Consider the following 20,505-nt stretch of genomic DNA (forward strand, 5'->3'; position numbering starts at 1 on the left):
GTTCACTTTCCCTTTTGAACCCAAAAAGACTTGCCTGGTAAAAGTGGATATCATCTTATGTCAATGTTGATTCTAAATCAGGGCAGATGCTTTGGCCATAATGGGAAGAGAAAATATCAGTGTTGTCAGCCTTGATGGGGCAAAGGAGTGACGACTTGGCCTCACTGACATAAAAAAGAAAAGATATGATAATGATGAATAGCTTCACCTAGAACTGCCTTGTTCAGTCATTCTGTTACTGGATGGATCTTGGATGGGATGACTGTGGGAAGAAATGAAGGGTTAAATATGGAAGATCAGATTTCTGTTGGCTCTGCTAACCTAAAGGTTAACTAAATAACATTTTTCATTGATGTTTAGTGAGAATCAAGTGAAGAGTGCTGAACTGTTTTTTGATATCCTTAGGCAACTCTAATCTTTTTCTTCCAGCTAGACAAAAGGCTTATGTGAGAGAGTCCATACAAGCATTTTGTCTATTAGTCCAGGTTGAAAGCTTCTTTAGCACCCTGTCCAGAACACAGAAAATTATAATACATGGCAAGACAAAACAGGGACTTACTGGCTATGTCATTTCTTAAATCCTGTTGTACTTGATTATTTGCTTTTCTCTTTCCATTTTTCTAATGTTTTTCTATTTTTCCATATTTTCTACCAATCTTTAGATTCCGGCTAAAAGGAAGACTTTGAAGGATTGAGGTTACTTTATTTTTGCTGATTTTAGAAGTGGTTTTTTTTTTTTTTTTGCAAGAATACTTTTGAAAACTGACAAATTGATTATAGTATTGTCTGGAACAATTAACTCATAAGCAATATATGAACTTTATAATGATTTTTGGTATTCAAACATTATGAATATATTATATCTGACAGGTTTCATTGTTATTCTAAGACTAAAAATATGCAGAAATATATGTATTTATTTATATATGGTACATATATAAATATCAAGGTTAAGCTACATCATACACTTTTGATGATTTCAGATTATTTGACTCTCAGTCAGGCAGTCTTGATGCACACCTTTAACCCTAGTAACTGGGAGGCAGAGGCAGGTGGAACTTGTAAATTCAAGGCCAGTCCTGGCATACAGAGAAAGTTCAAGGACAGTCAGGGCTATTACACAGAGAAAGCATTTCCCCCTAAAAAAAAAAAAAGAAGAAGAAGGAAGAGGAGGAGGAGGAGGAGGAGAAGGAGGAGGAGGAAGAGGAGGAGGAGGAGGAGAAGAAGGAGAAGAAGAAGAAGAAGAAAAAAAGAAGAAGAAGAAGAAGAAGAAGAAGAAGAAGAAGAAGAAGAAGAAGAAGAAGAAGAAGAAGAAAGAAAGAAAGAAAGAAAGAAAAAAACCAAAACAACAAAAAGTTTTCAAAGTTTTTCCACCAACACATTTAAAAATGTTTTTATGCCTCAATACTCAATCTCTATTCAGCTACTGGACATATGCTTTAAGGAATCTCCTAATAAAAGTCATAATTCTAAAATCGGTCAAAATAAAAGAAAAATCTCACAAAAATTAAAACCCCTTACAAGACAAGTTAACGTTTCTGTAAATTAGTTAAATACAAATCTATTTCTCCTAGGACGTATCTGCTCTAGGATATGTCTTTAAGCCACTTAATGTTATTGCTTAATAAAACTTTTCAAGTTGGTTTTATTTACTACATGATCTCAACTAACTGCTATATGAGTACAAATCCTAATATTAATCATAGGATTCCTCCCTCTGCTTGATTCTAGGCTGACTTATTCAATGAATCCTGATACTCTTGAGATTATTTTGTTTCTCTTTCTCTCTCTCTCTCTCTCTCTCTCTCTCTCTCTCTCTCTCTCTCTCTCTCTCTCTCTCCTCTCTCTCTCTCTCTCTCTCTCTCTCTCTCTCTCTCTCTCTCTCTCTCTCTCTCTCTCTCTCTCTTTCTCGACAGGGTTTCTCTGTGATAAGGTCCTGGCTGTCCTGGAAATTACTTTGAAGAACAGGATGGCCTCAAACTCAGAGATCTTCCTACCTTTGCTTCCAGAGGGCTGGGATTAAAGGTGTGCAACCATCATACTCAGCTAAATTTGTCTTTTTCCCCCCTTGAAATAGTCAGATCTCATTACGTATGGGTTGACCAGGCTTGCCCCAAACTTGCTATGATCTTTTTGACTCTGATTCCCAACTGCTGGGATTATAGATTTGCCTCAATTACCCAACGAAAAATTGAACCTAGAACTTTGTGTATGCTAGGCAAGCACTCTGCAAACTGAGCTACATCCTAGCCCCTTTTCTAATTTGCGAGCAAGTGTATAGCAATATTTACTGAAGAGATCATACAGTAGAAGAGGTGATATAATGAAACCAATAGTTTCTCACATAATAAGTTTAAATGACTTAAAATTAATAAGCAAAATAAAGGATAAATTACAAAATTTTCAGTTTATTGAAGTTGATACTGAAAAGTTCAATGAAATTAAGCATTGTATGTATTTTTATAAATCAACAACAAGACTTGTAAAGACTTACAGGGAGAAGAGTATTAAAAAAATAATCCATTATATATATTAATATTTATACATAATACTTTCTTCTATTTTCAATAAAACACATAGGAAGTTTTTTTACATATATATTATACTTAGATTTTCTCCCATAACTGTATTGGAAACATCAGATATAAAATTTTATGGCAATTCTGTAATATACATGTATTTTTAACTTGAGTAGATTAACTAGGAGTACAATAATGTCTTCACATATCAAAAGATTCAATGATATTTAAGAAACAATTTCCCTCTTGGCTCCTAAATAAAATGCTAAAGGCTCTGTAGGTGTGAAAATTTCATACTATACCTTGATTTCTTCTATTTCATCTGGTACTATCTTGTATGCAGATATAGTTCCACCCAACCTGAAATTAGAAGAAAATATTCTTAAAACTAGCAACAGTGTAAAACATATAAATGATATATACCATTAGTATTAGAGTACCACCAGAAATCTCCAAAGACCTACCTCAATAGCCATGGGGGAAAACATTTTTGATTCACTGTCCCATTTATTAGTTTAGAAGAGACAGACAAAAAATGACTAACCAAAGAGAAAAGATTACATTGGATTTTTGTTCTGAATTAAACTTCCATTATTTATGGTTTTAATAATGTTGAAGCTGTCACATTTATTACTGGATTCTGTCACAACATACATCAAGAACTGAAAGCAGACCTGTTTCTATAAATTAATAAACTTTATTTCTGGGAATAGTTTGTGAAAGTTTCTGAAAAAAGATCAAAAAGTGAAGTTAACACATCCTGCTTTAAGCCTATTTCCTAGTTTCCCAATGATTATCATCTTATATTTGTGTGGTGCAATTGTCACAACTAATGCACCAATATTGATTTTGTTTAAAGTTTTAAAAAACAGAGAGTTGCTGGATGGTGGTGTTGCACGCCTTTAATCCCAGCACTTGGGAGGCAGAGGCTGGCAGGTTGCTGTGAGTTCAAGGCCAGCTTGGTCTACAAGAGCTAGTTCTAGGGCAGGCTCCATAGCTACAGAGAAACCCTATCTTGAAAAACAAACAAACAAACAAAAATCAATAAAAAAAGAGAGTCTGAGAGATGAATGTGTCCAGCACTATCAAAAAGGTAAAGAAAATAAATCATGAGTTACAAAATGTTTGCGTCCTAATATTTAATGTTAAATTACTTCACAAAAGAAAGTTTTAAAGACATTCATCATTTCATTCATCATTTATGCACGGCAATGCTTAAGCATACATGGGCAGCCTGATTATGGCAGTTTTCCAGTTGTTCCTATCCTGGGCAATCCTAGATGCTTCTTTTATTGTCACACCCAAGGTTTCACATTCTTCCTTTATGCTCTCTATCCACAGTTTTTAGGGATTTCCTCTTCTCCTTATCCTATGCACTCTACCAAGAAGTGTTATCTTCTTTGGGTATCTGCTGTCACTCATTCTCAAAACATGGCCAAAGTATCTCAAGCGCTGCTGCCATATCCTGTAGTTTACTTCCTTCTGTAGATAAAGCTGTTTCTTAATGTCATCATTGGGTAGCCTATCTCTTCATGTAACGCCTAGAATCCTCCTAACACATGCCATCTCAAACACATTCAGCCACTGCCCTGAGGAGCATTTCATTTTCCAGGTTTCAGAATTGTAAAGAAGGCGGCTGAAGACAAGTGTCTCATATGGTGTAGGCGGCCCTTCTGTCCATGTGTTGCTTTCATTGGTTGATGAATAAAGAAACTGCCTTGGCCTAGTTGATAGGGCAAAACTTAGGTAGGCAGAGAAGATAGAACTGAATGCTGGGAGAAGGAAAGAGTTAGAGAAAGATGCTATGGATCTGCCTGAGACAGATACTGGGAAATTTACCGGGTAAGCTATTGCCACGTGGCGATACACAAATTAATAGAAATGGGTTAAATTAAGATACAAGAATTGGCCATTAAGAAACTAGAGCTAATGGGACAAGCAGTGATTTAATTAATACAGTTTCTGTGCAGCTATTTCAGGGCGAAGATAGCCAGGCGGCCCGGACGAACAAGCAGGCCCTCCTTGCAACAGTCATACACCTGTAATTTTGTTGTTGTTGTTCTTATGTCTCTTGCTGAGCAAACCTTTTCTAGTGCCTCGAATGCAGTCCTTGTTATCCCTATCTGCCTCTTGATGTCTGAAATAGTTCCCTCCCTTTTATTGAGGCTTCCTCCCAGATAAATGAAGTTACTTATGTCTGTTACATCAACTTCAGGAAGGCATTTGATAGCATTTGGAGGAAAGGACTTTGAGAAACAGGTTCTACAGTTACCCAGAGAAAACCATAAGAATACTAGAAAATGCCTATAAAGATAGCTTTGCATTAGGCAGTGGTGGTGCAGCTGGGCAGTGGTGGCGCTCGCCTTTAATCCAGCACTGGGGAGGCAGAGGCAGGTGGATCTCTGTGAGTTTGAGGCCAGCCAGGTCTGCAAAAGCTAGTTCCAGGACAGGTCCCAAAGCTAAAGAGAGACAATGTCTTGAAAAACCAAAAGAAGAAAAAAAATACCTTTGTACCAGTCAAAGTGTGCGGAGAAATAAGTTATCAGTTTAAGACAATAGTAGGAATGTTGCAAGATGCATGCTCTTACCACTACTTTAATATATTACTGGAATTTATACAGCAACAGCCCTGGAGGATGAGAAGATAGGCATACAGATAGGTGGTGTACAAATCAATAACTTGCGTTTCTCTGGCAAATCACTACTTGCTGCAAGTACTACTACTTGCACTACTTGCTGAAAGTCCAAATGAGCTTAAGGCTGTGGTAAACTGAGTAGTGGAAGTAAGTGAAAAGCTTGGTATGAAAGTAAACATGAGAAGACTGAGAAACAACACATGGGAAGGGTGCACAAAGATTTTTACAGTTCTTGTTCCCTTTTAACAATTCTTCATAGTTAAAGCAGTTAATTAAAATTAACACATGCAACAATTATTACATAAATGGGATAGAATACAAAAAATTCCAATTTTTATAAAAAGGATTCAAAGATGCTCTGGTGAAATTGGTTGATAAGGGAAGAAAAATACAAAGTTTCATTGCTATGATCAACCTAAATCATATTTATAGGAAGAATTTTTTGCTCGTGATTACTGTTAAGAAGTACCTTAGATACCTCTATCTGCTGCTAGGAAGACAAAGAAAGTTAACTTTCCAGATAAGCATTTATATAACTTCAAACCAAGGAGAATGGTTTTGACCATGAAGGAGGTGAGGCAAACCAGATGACATGGCTGATACAGTCAGGCATACAGAGTAAGTTCCAGGACAGGTGGGGCTGTTAGAGAAACCTTACCTCCAAAACAAACAACAAAAACAGAAACAAAACAAAACAAAAAACCCAAAAACAAACAAAAAAAGGAACAGAGAATGGAAATAAAGTATAAATGCTGAAGGAGAATATTCAGTAAAAAGAAGTAATTCAGAAAACCCAAGGAAACAACTAAGTAATAAACAACTTATTTGGTGTGGTGAATTTAAGAATAAACTTATTTCAAACTATCCTTCCCCCCCCCCCATTTCCTGAATACAGCCAGAAGTAGTGCTTTTGACCTCTGAACTAATTTCTGGAAATGGCATTCCCATATTCAGAGCATCATTAAACACTCATAGTTTTAACATGTTATCAATGTCAGTTTCTTTACCAGGCCCTAGTTCACAAAATGACTTAATCCAAATTTTATTACAAAAAGTTTCCATCTTACTGATGAAGAAAGAATAAACTCTGAAATAAGTATATAAAAAGTATTATGCATTGGCAATCACACTAATAATAATAGCTTCAATACTATAAGTAGTATAGAAGTCTCCCTTATCTGGAGTACACAGGACTAAAAGAATTTCAGATCTCCTATTTTATTATTTTGTAATATTTGATATACATAACTTAGAGATGAGACCCAACTATAATCAAAACAATCATTGATATTAAAAGTACACTTATTTACTTATTTATGGATGTGTGTGTCACTATGGACCAAAAGACATATAGAGGTCAGAGGACAACTTGCTAGTGTCAGTTTTATCCTGTCACTACATAGGTTCCAAGGTGAAACTTGGGTTGTAAGGCTTGGTTGGCAGATACCTTTACCTAAGTCACCTTATTGGTACTGTGTTTTATACACACAGCCTTTAGTGATTTTTTTTAACATATCTTTAGTGTGCCTGTAAGCAGTCATATAGAATTTTCACTTAAGGCATCATGCTGATGTTCAAAATGTTTCAGATTTTATAGCGTATCATGTTTCAGGAGTTCAGATTACAGTGCTCAACTTGTATATTCATTTAGTATGTATAAAGCATTATATCAGAATTTAAGTTCATTTTATCATTTAATCCTCAGAAGCTATTCTAAAAAGTGCAAAGTTTTCACAATGTTATAATTGGAGCATTAACTCCATATAAAATGGATTTCATGAAACTGTCATATATTAACATACATATATAAAATAATGGGCTTCATTATGAAACTGTCACACATTTAATTTATTATATTTAGCAAACCTACTACCTACTGTTCCCCCATGCCCTGGGTTTACTTCCTACTTGCAAAGACTATCCCTTCTATTTTCATGCCTTATTGCTTTATATCTACATTCTGCATGGCAGAAAACATACAATTCTTGTTGTTTTTTTAAATCTGGCTTGTTTCTTTAAACATGAAAGTTTAACCCACTTTCTTTCAAATGACATAATCTGTTGTTATGGATAAATAATACTCCAGTATTTGCACATTTTCTATTCATTTACCTACTGAATTGCATCCATGCAGGTTCCAAGACTTAACTACTGTGAATAGTGCAGCAACAAAGGTGTCAAGTCCACCACACCTTGACTTTAATTCCTTTGGGTACAAACCCAGTGTCTTAGACAACTCTTATGAAGAAAAACATTTAATTAAGGTGGTTTATAATCATGGAAGGACATAGCAATATGCAGACAGACATAGTACTGGAGGGATGGTAGAGAGGTACATCTTGATCCTACAGGTAACAGGAAGTGATCTAAACTAGGTGTAGCTTGAGCATAGGAAACCTTAAAGCCCACCCCTACATGCTTTCTCCAAAAAGGCCACATTTAGTTTACTAGGCCTCACCTCCTAAAAGTTTCACTCCCTAAGAACTTGAGGGGGCCAATTACATTTGAACTACCACATTCTACTCCCTGGTCCCCATAAATTTAGAAGCAAATTATAATGCAAAATGCATATAGTCCAACTTTAAAAGTCCCCATTGGTGTGGGAAGTCCTTCTATATATGTGTTGTTTTTATTGGTTAATGAATAAAGTTGTTTAGGCCAGTGGCTAAGGAGAATAGACCTAGGTGGGAAAACTAAACTGAATGCTGGGAGAAAGAAGGTGGAGTCAATAAGAAACCATGTAGCCACTGGAAGAGACAGATGCCAGAACTTTGGTAAGTCACGGCCACATGGTAATACACAGATTAATAGAAATGGATTAATTTAAGATATAAGAGCTAGCTAGAAAGATGCTTAAGCTATTGAACAAACAGTCTTGCAAATAATATAGTTTCTGTGTGTTTATTTCAGGTCTGAGCAGCCAGAGAACAAACGAGTTGCCTCCAACAACACCCCATACTCTACAACAGTTTCAACAATGTTAAAAAGTCCAAAGTTCAAGGTATCTTCTGAGATTCATGCAGTCTCTTAACTAAATCCCTTGTAAAATTAGTCAAAAAGTAGATCACTTCGTACATATCACACCACAGTATCAACATTACTGTTCCGACCATAGGGAAAGTAGAATAGTAAGGAAATACTGAACTAAAACAAGATTGAAAACCAGCTGGACAAACTCCAAACTCTGCAACTCCATGTCTGACGTCAAAATGCTTTTGGATCTCCTTTCAGCCTTGTTGACTACAACATACTGAAGAAGGATACTTAAAAGAAACCACACACTAGCTCAGAATTGAGAATAATAGAGGGTTATTTATTTAGGGAAAGACTCACAAATCAGAAATCTCTGCTGGAACAGAAAACAGCAACCGAATCCTGCAGCTGGAAAAGAGGCCGAACACGTCCTTTATACTGGCATAAATAGTTTAAGAGGCCACGCCTAAGAGGGCAGGTAACTTAAAGGCTACTGGCAGTAGGAATTCCTACAGCAATATATTTCTCTCAGGCTGGTTCCATTCCCTGATAGCATCTTTCATTGGCAGGTACCCCACAGCTTTGGCATCTCCAACATTTTGAGGCCTCCAAGGCAATCCAGGCTCCAACTTCAGTTTAACCCAATGGCCTCTCTAGGCCTCCATTCATGGACACCCCTGACACATGTCTGGATTCAGCAGCTTTTCTTAGTCAAGGAGGCAAATTACATAACCCCTTTCTTCTATCCTTAGGTCAAGAACAAAGTGCCTGAAGATGCCTGGTTCTTCTGCTTACTGGGGCTGGATCATGATCCCTCATTTAATTACATCTTCACCAACTTTCTCTTCTCAAAGGTTTCCTTCATTGCCTATACTATCCTGAAACTGGATCTGTACAACAGGCTGCCTTCAAACTCAGAGATCTGTCTGCCTCTACCTCTTCAGTGCTGGAATTAAAGGAATGAACCACCACACCTGGCTTTAAGCTTTTCTTTACTTTCTTTTCATAAGCTGGAAACTTAGCTGGGTGAGATCTTGCCCTGAGGGCACCCTTTATTCCATTTTGTAATCAGTTTAGTAAAAAGACTGAACACAGGACTTAGTTCCATTACACTTCTTGGTGAATCTTTTCTACTCCAATTGTACATTTTGTATTTATCCTTGATGGCTTGCTCCATTTCATTATAAATCTTTGTAAACATGCACATGAGTAACTACACGACAGAATCTATACTAGGCTGTTTAGAGATTTCCTCTATCAGCAGAATTAATCCAAATCCCTTCACTTTAGCCTCAGGAAGATTCTTCAGACAAAGACAAAAAAAAAAATCAGTCACATTTGTAGTATGAATTCTAATTTGTCTTAATAAATAAAACACAGAGTCTGATATTAGGGGGATGGAAACTATTATCTGTTGTTAATCTCTCCCAAAAAATTACAACAAGCTCTTTGCCAGGGTTTACTTTCTGACCATAATTTGTCAATTTCATTTTTTTAATGAACAGTACTACAATCACTGCTAAATCTATTTCAGATAGTTAACAAAGTCTCAGTTTTCCTTTTAGAATTAACTCAGAGACCTTTTCCATATACATTTAAAAAAAATTCTTTATAGGTTTATGTGGGAAAAAGATTCATTCTAAGATAATATCTTTTCTCTGCATCAAAACTCCTGTAGGGGACCATTTGGAAGGAAAATAGCAGAAGTGCAGTTAAACTTCAGATCCACATAATCCACATGTGCCTTTTGTAATTTGTCTTCCACCAAAGCCAATCGTCTCTCAGCTTCAGCTGCTAATTTCCTAGGACTATTTAAGTGTTTGTCACCATCTAAGATTTTGATGATCAAATTACTCAGTTCATCAGAATTTATCCCAATAGAGAGCAGTAGAAAAGAAATGTCTCCTAGTAATCTTGAAAAGTCATTAAGAGTCTGCAATCGATCTCTCCTAATTTGCAGGGAATAATTTTTTATACCTATTTTATTGTCTAAATAATTAAAAGAATCGCCTCTTTGTATTTTTTCAGGAGAAACAAGTCAAAATTTTCTTTACTTCTTCAAACATTCTTTCTAAAATATCTACTTTTGAACTAGATAGTAAAATATAATTAATGTAATGGTAAACCATAGATTCAAGAAATTGCTACCATATCATTTCCAATGACTGACATACAATATATTGGCACAGGGTGGGGCTATCTAACATTCCCTGTTAAGAGCTGGGAGTTTCACTTCAGTTAGTTTGATGTTGGATGTTGGCTTGCTGTATATTGCCTTAATTATGTTTAGGTATGTTCCTTGTATCCTTGCACTCTCCAAGACCTTTATCATGAAGGGATGTTGTATTTTGTCAAAAAATTTTTTCGGCATCTAATGAGATGATCATATGGTTTTAATTTTTCAGTTTGTATATATTATGGATTATATTGATAGATTTTCATATGCTGAACCACCCCTGCATCTCTGGGGTGAAGCCGACTTGATCATCGTGGATGATGGTTCTGGTGTGTTCTTGGATTTGATTTGCCAGTATTTTATTTTGTATTTTTACATCAATGTTCATGAGTAAGATTGGTCTGAAATTCTATTTCTTAGTAATTAATGTCTTCTGTGGTTTAGATATCAGTGTAATTGTAGGCTCATAAAAAAGAGTTTGACAATATTCCTTCTGTTTCTATTGTGTTGAATAATTTGAGGAGTATTGGTATTAGTTCTTTGAAAGTCTTGTAGAATTCTGAGCTGAAACCATCTGGTCCTGGGCTATTTTTGGTTGGGAGACTTTTGATGACTATCTCTATTTTGTCAGTAGTTATAGGTCTGTTCAATTTGCTTATCTGGTCTTGATTTAATTTTGGTAAGCGATATTTATCCAGAAAGTTGTCCATTTCCTTTAAGTTTTCCAATTTTGTGGAGTACAGGTTTTCGAAATATGACCTGATGATTCTCTCTATTTCCTCGTGTCTGTTGTTATGTCCTCCTTTTCATTTCTGATTTTGTTAATTTGGATATTCTCTCTCTCAGATTTCTTTTAAACAACAAACTACAGAAGAATTCCAAAGGCCGTTTGATTCTTCAATATGCTTAGCATGTATTTGTTCCTGTACCAGCTCTTCTAAGGCCTGCACAACCCATAGAGGTTTGTCTTGTCTGCCAACCATTTTAAAAGTAGTACTGTTGATGCCTTATATTTATGCACTGATTGAAAAAAACTTATACTAGGCTGGATATGTTAGACTGACCAACGTTAATCTGTAAGCCCAAAATACCAGGTAGTTTCCTGGGAATCTGGGAGTTGTAGTTCTTGAAAAAATAACATCCACTCAAGGACCAAGCAACGAACTGTGATTCTGGTAAGTATAGTTCTCAGAAAATAACAACAAAGCTCATGGGAAAGTATGGTGGCCTAAGGGTTTTGTCCAAATAAGCCCAACCATGTGTTTGGAGGCCACACAACTGAAATGGAATGTTTCTAGGTGGTGGTCCTGATCAAGTTCCATCTTGTTCAATATTTAAAATTTTAATAAAAGCTTGTTTAAATTTGGTCAAAATGGTAGAAATTTCTGGTGAATTTCAGGATTAACAGACTAATAGTTTTATACTAAATTATAAATGAATAGTTTCCTTTTATGCAAATTGTGTGGAACCAACTGATGCTGCTGATACCTGGTACCAACTGTGTTAAGGTACCAACATTTGTATGATCTTAGATCTACTGTCTCTCCTTTTATCTTAAGGTCACTTTGGAGAAGAACATAAACTTGCACTAGCTTGTTTTCAAACAGATCAAACCAAATTTAGGTTAGTACTTGGTAAGGATATAACAAAAATAACATCCATAATCTGACATATTCCCTTTAGAAAGAATTAAAGGTTCAGAATGGAAAGAAATTAAGAAGCAGTTTAGTAGCCTAAGACAAAAAGAAAAAGAAAAAAAGACAGTGAAAATGAGGAGATAATACTTAGGAGCATAAGTTTCTGAAACTCCACAAGGAAAGATGGGCCATTCATCTGCTGTTAACTCATTTGATCTGAATATATAGTATACTTTTTAAGATAATGCAGTAAGAACATAAGGACACTCAAAGAATGAGAAATTTTCTCTTTCAGTTATGGCTTGTGGGCACAAAGAAGTGATAGTGCCTGTTAATTTGCAACTTGAAACCATTTAATCTGAAGAGGGAGGATGAATAAGAACAAAGCATGGCATATATATTATTATAAAGTACAATATTTTTGATGGTAACTTAAAATTACTTTTAAAAATTATAATTACAGTTAAATACGAAAAATGCTTTAAAAACTAAAATGCACACCTACCTTCATTAGATGTGAACCTTAGTGCTAATTCACCTTTGCTACTTTCTATGGGTCCTCTTGGCCCTCCCTTCTAGCCCTACCTATTCCATTGTGCTACCTTCCAATACTTAGAAACAAGATCTCCCTGCAACTGCCAGTGACCAAAAAGGTTGATAAAGATTCGCACTATGCTTCCTACCCTCATTACATTTCCATTCTCACCCCCAGCCATATAGAAAGCAGCTTGCGAATGCCCCTCTTTTAACTCCAAGTCTGTACCAAACAAGAATCCAGAAATACAGTATCTTTCACTTTGGCCTCAAAACAAACAGGATAAAAATGTGTTCATTTACACAATGGAATACTATTCATTTTCTAAATATAAAATTAAGAAATTTTCAGATAAATAGATGAAGCTAAAAAAATCATTCTGAGTTAGATAGCTAAGACCATAAAAGACAAATAGTTGATGTTTTCTCTTACTTGTGTTAGATATTAAGCTTTAGATAGGAGTACTGCAACCAATATAACTATAGAAGTTAGGTACAGAGTAAGGAACTGGGCAGGAGGGGATAATTTCCAAGGAAAACAGAAATGTACTTTTATGCAAAGTCATGTGGCAGACGGCATGGTAGAATTAAAGGAAGAAGATGGATGGGAAAGGGAGGCAATACAGGGAATGAAAACTAACTTAACAGCCGTTGAAGAATCATATGGAAACCTACTACTATAGAAGCTTTTTAAATTTTTACACGAGAGAAAAAATGGAGTCACCAAATAATATGGGAAATAATGCCCCAAACTGCCACCAATTGAACCCTCTAGCGCTAGTAATGGGTTACATATAGTTGAGTTTGGCCAAAGGTAAAGGCCCTCGAAATCTCAAGCTACTGTTAAGTCTATTGCCTCTTCTCCACAAATTGATATTAAGAACCTATGATGAAGATAATTCTTACTTATCTCATTGCACAAATAGAGTCAAAAAGGTGCCTAACTAAAGCCTTGTCCACTACTGACTAGTGTTCCTGGTATGGGAAGGTACTCTGCACACCACCAGAGGAGAATCTAACTACCAACCCAGCAAAATATCCTGTAATCTCAGACAGACAGTGAAAGGACACAGATTTGGGTGAGTATAGAGGTGAAGAGAATCTTGGGGGAGTTGGTGAAGGATAAATAATCAAAATATATTTTTATAATCCCAAAATTTTTAATAAACATTATTTTAAAACCCTAAAATATAGTAATATGAAGGCATCATTTTTAAAAGGTCTATAGGTTTCAGATAATGTTTCAGAACTATGTACACATTGTTGAATAAACTTCTTTGTGGTGACATTTTCTCTGTGCTGTAACAAATAAAGCTTGCCTGAAGATCAGAGGGTGGAGCTAGCCAATAGTTAAACATAGAGGTCTGTATGTCTGTACAGGAGACAAGAAGGAATATAGTTGGACAAAGAAAGGAATATAAAAAGGGAAGAGACTGGAGTTCATGGTATTCAATCTGAGAACTTGTAGAGACACCATACCTGGCAATGATATTTGAGACAGTAATTTTAAATGATTAATACATTTTGGCAAAAGGATCTCTTGAAAGTCTAAAGAATTGACATACATTTTATTTTACCAACAAACACTAAGTAAACAGTTTTCTTTATTCTCACTTAGAGTAGTAATTAGGCCTCTAAATGAACTCATTTTATTCAAATGAAGTATTTTATCTCAGAGGGTTTAAAACTCTTGTTTTTAAATGAACCTAATATAATATTTCACAAATAAGAATCTGTATCATTCTAATTTTGCTCAAAGGAAGACACATGCTGTTTTTTAAAAAAGAGTCAGCTTTGCTAAGATTTTCAAGTATTTCCATTTTTCAGATTTCAGCCTAGAATTTTTATGGTTAGTTAACTGAGCAGATGGCTCAGAAGGATAAATATTTGTAGCTTAACATTTTAAATAAAGACTATATCCTTTATAGTAGACTTACTTTATAGGGAAAGAGTCTTCTGTGACAACAAACTGCTTTTATGTAACTATTTTAGGAACAAGTCTGTTTTAGTTTAACACATTACAGAAAAGGATATATTTAAATTAACAGTGCTTTACTTTCTAATTTGAATTTTGGGTTACATTTGGGATAATATTAAAGGATGAATTTTAAAAAGCTAATGATTATATTCCTATCACCACTACTGACTCATAATTTGTTACTGTCTTACAATAATAAGACTTATGTTTTAGGAAAATTTCACCATTTAAAATGTTTTCCTAGAACACCAATAGTCACTTAGAAGTATATGAACAGCCAAAGAGTTCTAACTCCACTGTAGGGAAATAAGAGCCAATCCCGCAGAAGACGTCTTTGATAATTACTGTCGACATTTGACAGAATCTGGAATCACCAGGAAATGGGCCAAGTAACACACTGCCTCAGTGGGTGGACCAACCCCTTGTGGTCCTGACTTCCTTGCTCATCTTCTATCTCCTTCTGCTCTTCAACTGGACCTTGGGAGCTCAGTCCATTGCTCTGATGAAAGTCTCTGTATCTATGGTGATATTCAAGATAATCATCGGTGTGATAATGGGGCAAGGACAGCTCAGGCATCCTCTCCTCTGCTGCCCAAGGACCTCAGTAGCACAGACAATAAGAGCAACATTGAGTAAATGGGACCTTCTGAAACTGAGAAGCTTCTGTAAAGCAAAGGACACTGTAATTAAGACAAAAAGGCATCCTACTAAATGGGAGAAGATCTTTAACAACCTTGTATCAGACAAAGGTTTGATCTCCAAAATATATAAAGAACACAAGAAACTAGACATTAAAATTCTAAATAACCCAGTTAAAAAATGGGGTACGGAACTGAACAGAAAATTCTCAACAGAAGAAGTTCAAATGGTCAAAAGATACTTAAGGACATGTTCAACTTCCTTAGCTATCAGGGAAATGCAAATCGAAACAACTTTGAGATACCATCTTATACCTGTCAGAAGGGCTAAAATCAAAAACACCAATGATAGCCTATGCTGGAGAGGATGTGGAGTAAGGGGAACACTCATCCATTGCTGGTGGGAATGCAAACTTATGCAACCACTTTGGAAATCAGTGTGGCGGTTTCTCAGGAAACTGGGAGTCAACCTACATCAGGATCCAGCAATACTACTCTTGGGAATATACCCAAGAGATACCCAATCATACTACAAAAGCATTTGTTCAACTTTGTTCATAGCAGCACTATTTGTAATACCCAGAACCTGGAAACAACCTAGATGCCTCTCAATGGAAGAATGGATAAAGAAGGTGTGGCACATAGATACTTTAGAGTTCTACTCAGCGGTAAAAAACAGTAACATCTTGAATTTTGCATGCAAATGGATGGAAATAGAAAACACTTTACTGAGTGAGATAACCCAGACCCAAAAAGAGTAATATGGTATGTACTCACTCACACGTGGATTCTAGCCATAAACAAAGTACATTGAGCATATAGTTCGTGATCCTAGAGAAGCTAAATAAGAATGTGAACTCAAAGAAAACATAGTTATCCTCCTGGATATTGGAAGTTGACAAGATCGTCGGGCAAAAGTTGGGAGCAGGGGGATGGGAGTGGACTGGGGGAAAGGGGAGATGGGGAGAGAGAAGGGAGAAGGGAGAAGGGAGAGGGGGAGGATTGGGGAGAGCTTAGGGGAATGGGATAATTGAGATGGAGGAAGGGTGGATATGGGAGCAGGGAAGAAGTCATCCTAACCAAGGGAGTCATTTTAGGGTTTGCTAGAGTCTTGGCTCTAGAGGGTGCCCCAGGTGTCCAAGGGGGATTTCCCCAACAAGTTCTGTGGGCAGCAGAGGAGAGGGTGCCTGAACTGGCCTTATCCTAAAGCCATACTGATGAATATCTTGCATATCACCATAGAACCTTCATCCAGCGATGGATGGAGATAGAGACAGAGACCCACATTGGAGCACTGTACTGAGCTACCAAGGTTCAAATGAAGAGTAGAAGGAGGAAGAACATGAGCAAGGAAGTCAGGACCGCGAGGGGTGCGTCTACCCACTGAGACAGTGGGACTTATCTAATGGGAGCTCACCAAGGCCACCTGGACTGGGACTGATGGAGCATGTGATCAAACTGGACTCTCTGAATGTGCCTGACAATGAGGGCTGACTGAGAAACCAAGGACAATGGTACTGAGTTTTGATCCTACTGCATGGACTAGCCTTGTGAGAGCCTAGTCTGTTTGGATGTTCACCTTCCTAGACCTGGATGGAGGGGGGAGGACCTTGGACTTCCCACAGGGCAGGAAACACTGACTGCTCTTAGGAGGTTTCATGTCAAACATAAATTTAATAGTATGCAAGAATCAAATGTTTTATTATCTAAAACTAATACTGAACTTTTAAAAAACTTAGGAAGACTAAAAATTAAATGACAATGAATAATACTATAATTAAAGCCAACAGCACAGTTATAAAGGTCATTATACACAAAGCTTAATCACAGAAGACCTACTGGAATAGGAATAGGTGGATAGAGATCCATGAACTCAGTTATATGAAAGGTTGAGAGAAAAACATTCAAGGAAAGGGAGACAAAAGTGAATGAATAAATAATAATAAAAAGGTAGAATAGGGGTTTGTTTGTTATTCAATACTAAAAAGAAAGACAATGTAGCTTCTTTAAATAGAAAGAAAAATGGTAATAAGATGGCAGAGAAGGTCACAAACCATAGTCTAACTAGTCTATCTTTAATAGATTAGAAAGTCACTAAATGACTTCAAGAAAGAAATGTCTTGGTTTGATTTTCTGTTAATTATCTATGGAGAATAGATTAGCAGATGATAAGAGCAGAAAGAAATATTTAGAAGTTTTAATAGTTTATGCTAGAGGCAATGGTCATTTGAACCAAGGTGGTAGCAATGACATAATGTAGATAAGCTCAATATAATTTTGGAGATGCAACTGATATGACTTGGTAATTTTGAAATTGAGTAGTTATGAAGATAGTAAAGGAAAAGGACCAAGAAAATTAAAAATATTTTGTAGGTTTGAATTTTTGAGAATATTGTGATTCCATTTTTTAAATTGAATAAGCTATGGAAAAATAGATTTAGAAAATGACTAAGACTGAAAAAATTACTGCTATAGACAATAAAAACTGAAAACTAAAACTGTCTACGTGAAAATAATTTAATACACACTTTTACATATTTTTAAAAAGTATACTCATTGCTTACAATGATGTCGCTATACTATTTTTGATATATAAATGTTTTAAATATGTCTATTGAGACGGTTCTCTAATGAGAATTGCTTTCAATATTAATGAAAGTTAATTTTAATATATTTATCTTAAGTCTATAATTATATAGAAATTAACAGTATTACTTGATAAATATGGGCTTTTCCCCTTAGTACCTAGGCTATAAGAGCTGAGGAATCATGTTATTATTTGATCACTAAGTGCTCAAGATCTTTAGTAAATGTCTTAGGTTCAGGAATCTATTGCCATGATGAAACACCATTTCCAAAACAACTTAAGGAAGAAAAGGTTTACTTCATCTTACAACTCTTGAGATCACACTCCATCACTGAGGGGAGTCAGGCAGAAACTCAAGGTAGGCTTGATCCTCCTGGCTTGCTCAGTCTGCTTTCTTATACCATCCAGGTCGACCAATTCCAAAGATTTGGGTCTTCCTACAACAATTATTAGCCAAGAAAATGCCTAGCAGACATACCTAAAAGCCAGTCGGCATTTCCTCAATTAAGATTCCCTCTTCCTGCCTTAATACAAGGAGAGGTGCTCAGTCTTATTTCAACTTGACATATCATGTTTTGTTGATACCCATGGAAGGCCTGTCCTTTTCTGAATATAATGGGGGGAGTAGTAGATTGGGGGCTCAGGAGAAGGGAATGTGAGGAGAGGAGGGAGGGAAAACTGCAGTCAGGATGTAAAACAAATAACTTTAACAATAATTTAAATTTTTTTCTCTTCTCAGATATGACTAGGTTTGTATCAAGTTGACAAATACCAAACAGCAAGAGTAAATAAGCAAATGAATAAAAATCAGTAACATGATAAATAAAGAAAAAAAAACATTTTAAATCAGTAAAACGCCGGGTGGTGGTAGCACATGCCTTTAATTCCAGCACTTGGGAGCAGAGGCAGGTGGATCTCTGTGAGTTCGAGACCAGCCTGGTCTACAAGAGTTAGTTCCAGGACAGGCTCCAAAACCACAAAGAAACCCTGTCTCAAAAAACAAACAAAACAAAACAATAAATCAGTAAAACTTGGCACTTATGAAATCATATATTTTATTGTATTTATATAAATATTAGTTCTCTTATTACCTGAAAATAGCTCTTAAACTTGGGGAAGGAAAATATTAATTCTATCAAAAATACCAGCTGTCTAAATGCAAAACATTTACTAAATATATTGCTACTGAACACCCAATATAGATAAGAAAATATGGAGAGTGGTCAAAATTAATCAGTAAATATTTCTCTTAAGGAGGTTACAATGAATGGAAGAGTGCTTTACCTAATACATATGAATAAGCACTATTTATACAGTTTAGTTTAAAAGCATTTAGTAACACAGAACATAAAGCTCTAAAATTAATTTCTTAAAATATTTATGGTAATTTAAACTGTTTTCTTCATTAGTTTATGTTTGATAGCCTTTCATTTCTTCAAAATAAACGCTGGCACATTAACTTTTTTGTCTATTGACATATCACTCTACCCCATTTTATTTAGTAGACATATAATGCTAGAAAGCATACATATTAATAACAAAGTTTGCATGAAGATACATGAATAATTAGAGTATTTACTATTGCAAAGATGAATCAGATACTTTAGAATAAATACATATCTTTAATTTTACTTGCTTTTTCTTTTTTTCTTTCTTTTTCCCTTCCATTTTCTTTGCAGGGACTCCCACAGGATAGTAACAAACTCTATAATTTAATACTTTTTCCACATAACTAAGCATTATAGTAAAATTATCATTTTTTTGACAATTTCATGAAATCAATACTGATTTTTTTCTGTAATTTTTAACTTTATCTTATTTTTCATTTTCTTAAATTATAGACTTTCACATTTAGAATTAATGTACTTAATAGTTTATTTGTGGGATATACAAGCATATTGTGAGATATTAAAAACATCTAATCTTGTACTTTGGACACATAATTCAGCAAAGCAGCACAGAATCTTAAACACTGTGATATGGCAGTAGCTGATGCAGTAAATGAGATACCTGCCAAGTGATTAATTGGTAAGGCAAAGCACATATCTTAGATAACCTGGACAAAAGGATAATTTCTGTCATCAATGAAAAAAGAAGGATTTCTTCATGATCAACATAAGAACAGACTATTTTAATTGAAAAACTTTATTTCATTAATTATCATTTTATTTTTAGATCCAATTTATACATCTTACAGAGGTTTAATATCCAAAATATATAAAAGAACTCAAAAAGCTAGATATCAAGAAATCAAATAATCTAATTAAAAATGGGTTGCAGATCTAAACAGAACTCCCCCTTCCCTCCCTCCCTCCCTCTCTCCCCTCTCTTTGAGAAAGGGTTTCTCTATGTAACCATCCTGGCTGTCCTGGAACTCACTTTGTAGACCAGTTTGGCCTCAAAGTCACTGAGATCTGCCTGCCTCTGCCTCCCAAATGCTAGGATTAAGGCGTACACCACCACCACCCAGCTCTAAACAAAACTCTTAACAGAGGAAAGTTCAAATGGCTGAGAGATACTTAAAGAAATGTTTAACATTCTTAGCCATCAGGGAAATATAAATTAAAATTACTTTGACATTTCATCTTAAACATGTCAAAATGGCTAAGATCAATAAAACAACTCATGAGAGCTCATGTTGGCATGAATGTGAGGTAAGGGAAACATCCACGGCTAAGAGTGCAACTTTCATTACAGAGATCAGTGTGGTGGCTCCTCAGGAAGACAGGAAACAATTCACCGCAAGATTCAGTTATACCACTCTTGGGTATATACCCAAAGGATGCTTTATTCTACTACAAAGACACTTGCTCAACTATGTTTGTTG

At 35.6% G+C, this 20,505-nt stretch overlaps 1 protein-coding gene across 1 annotated transcript in view; it reads right to left on the minus strand.

The window, feature by feature from the left end:
• Gphn (gephyrin) overlaps positions 1 to 20,505 on the minus strand; it is a 355,924-nt gene that overhangs the window by 265,100 nt on the left and 70,319 nt on the right. The window contains 1 exon segment of the mRNA XM_038336955.1: positions 2,822 to 2,879. Within this exon segment, the coding sequence (XP_038192883.1) occupies positions 2,822 to 2,879 (58 nt within the window).

Source organism: Arvicola amphibius, chromosome 7 (genome assembly GCF_903992535.2).
Source record: "Arvicola amphibius chromosome 7, mArvAmp1.2, whole genome shotgun sequence".
NCBI classification, from domain to species: Eukaryota; Metazoa; Chordata; class Mammalia; order Rodentia; family Cricetidae; genus Arvicola; species Arvicola amphibius.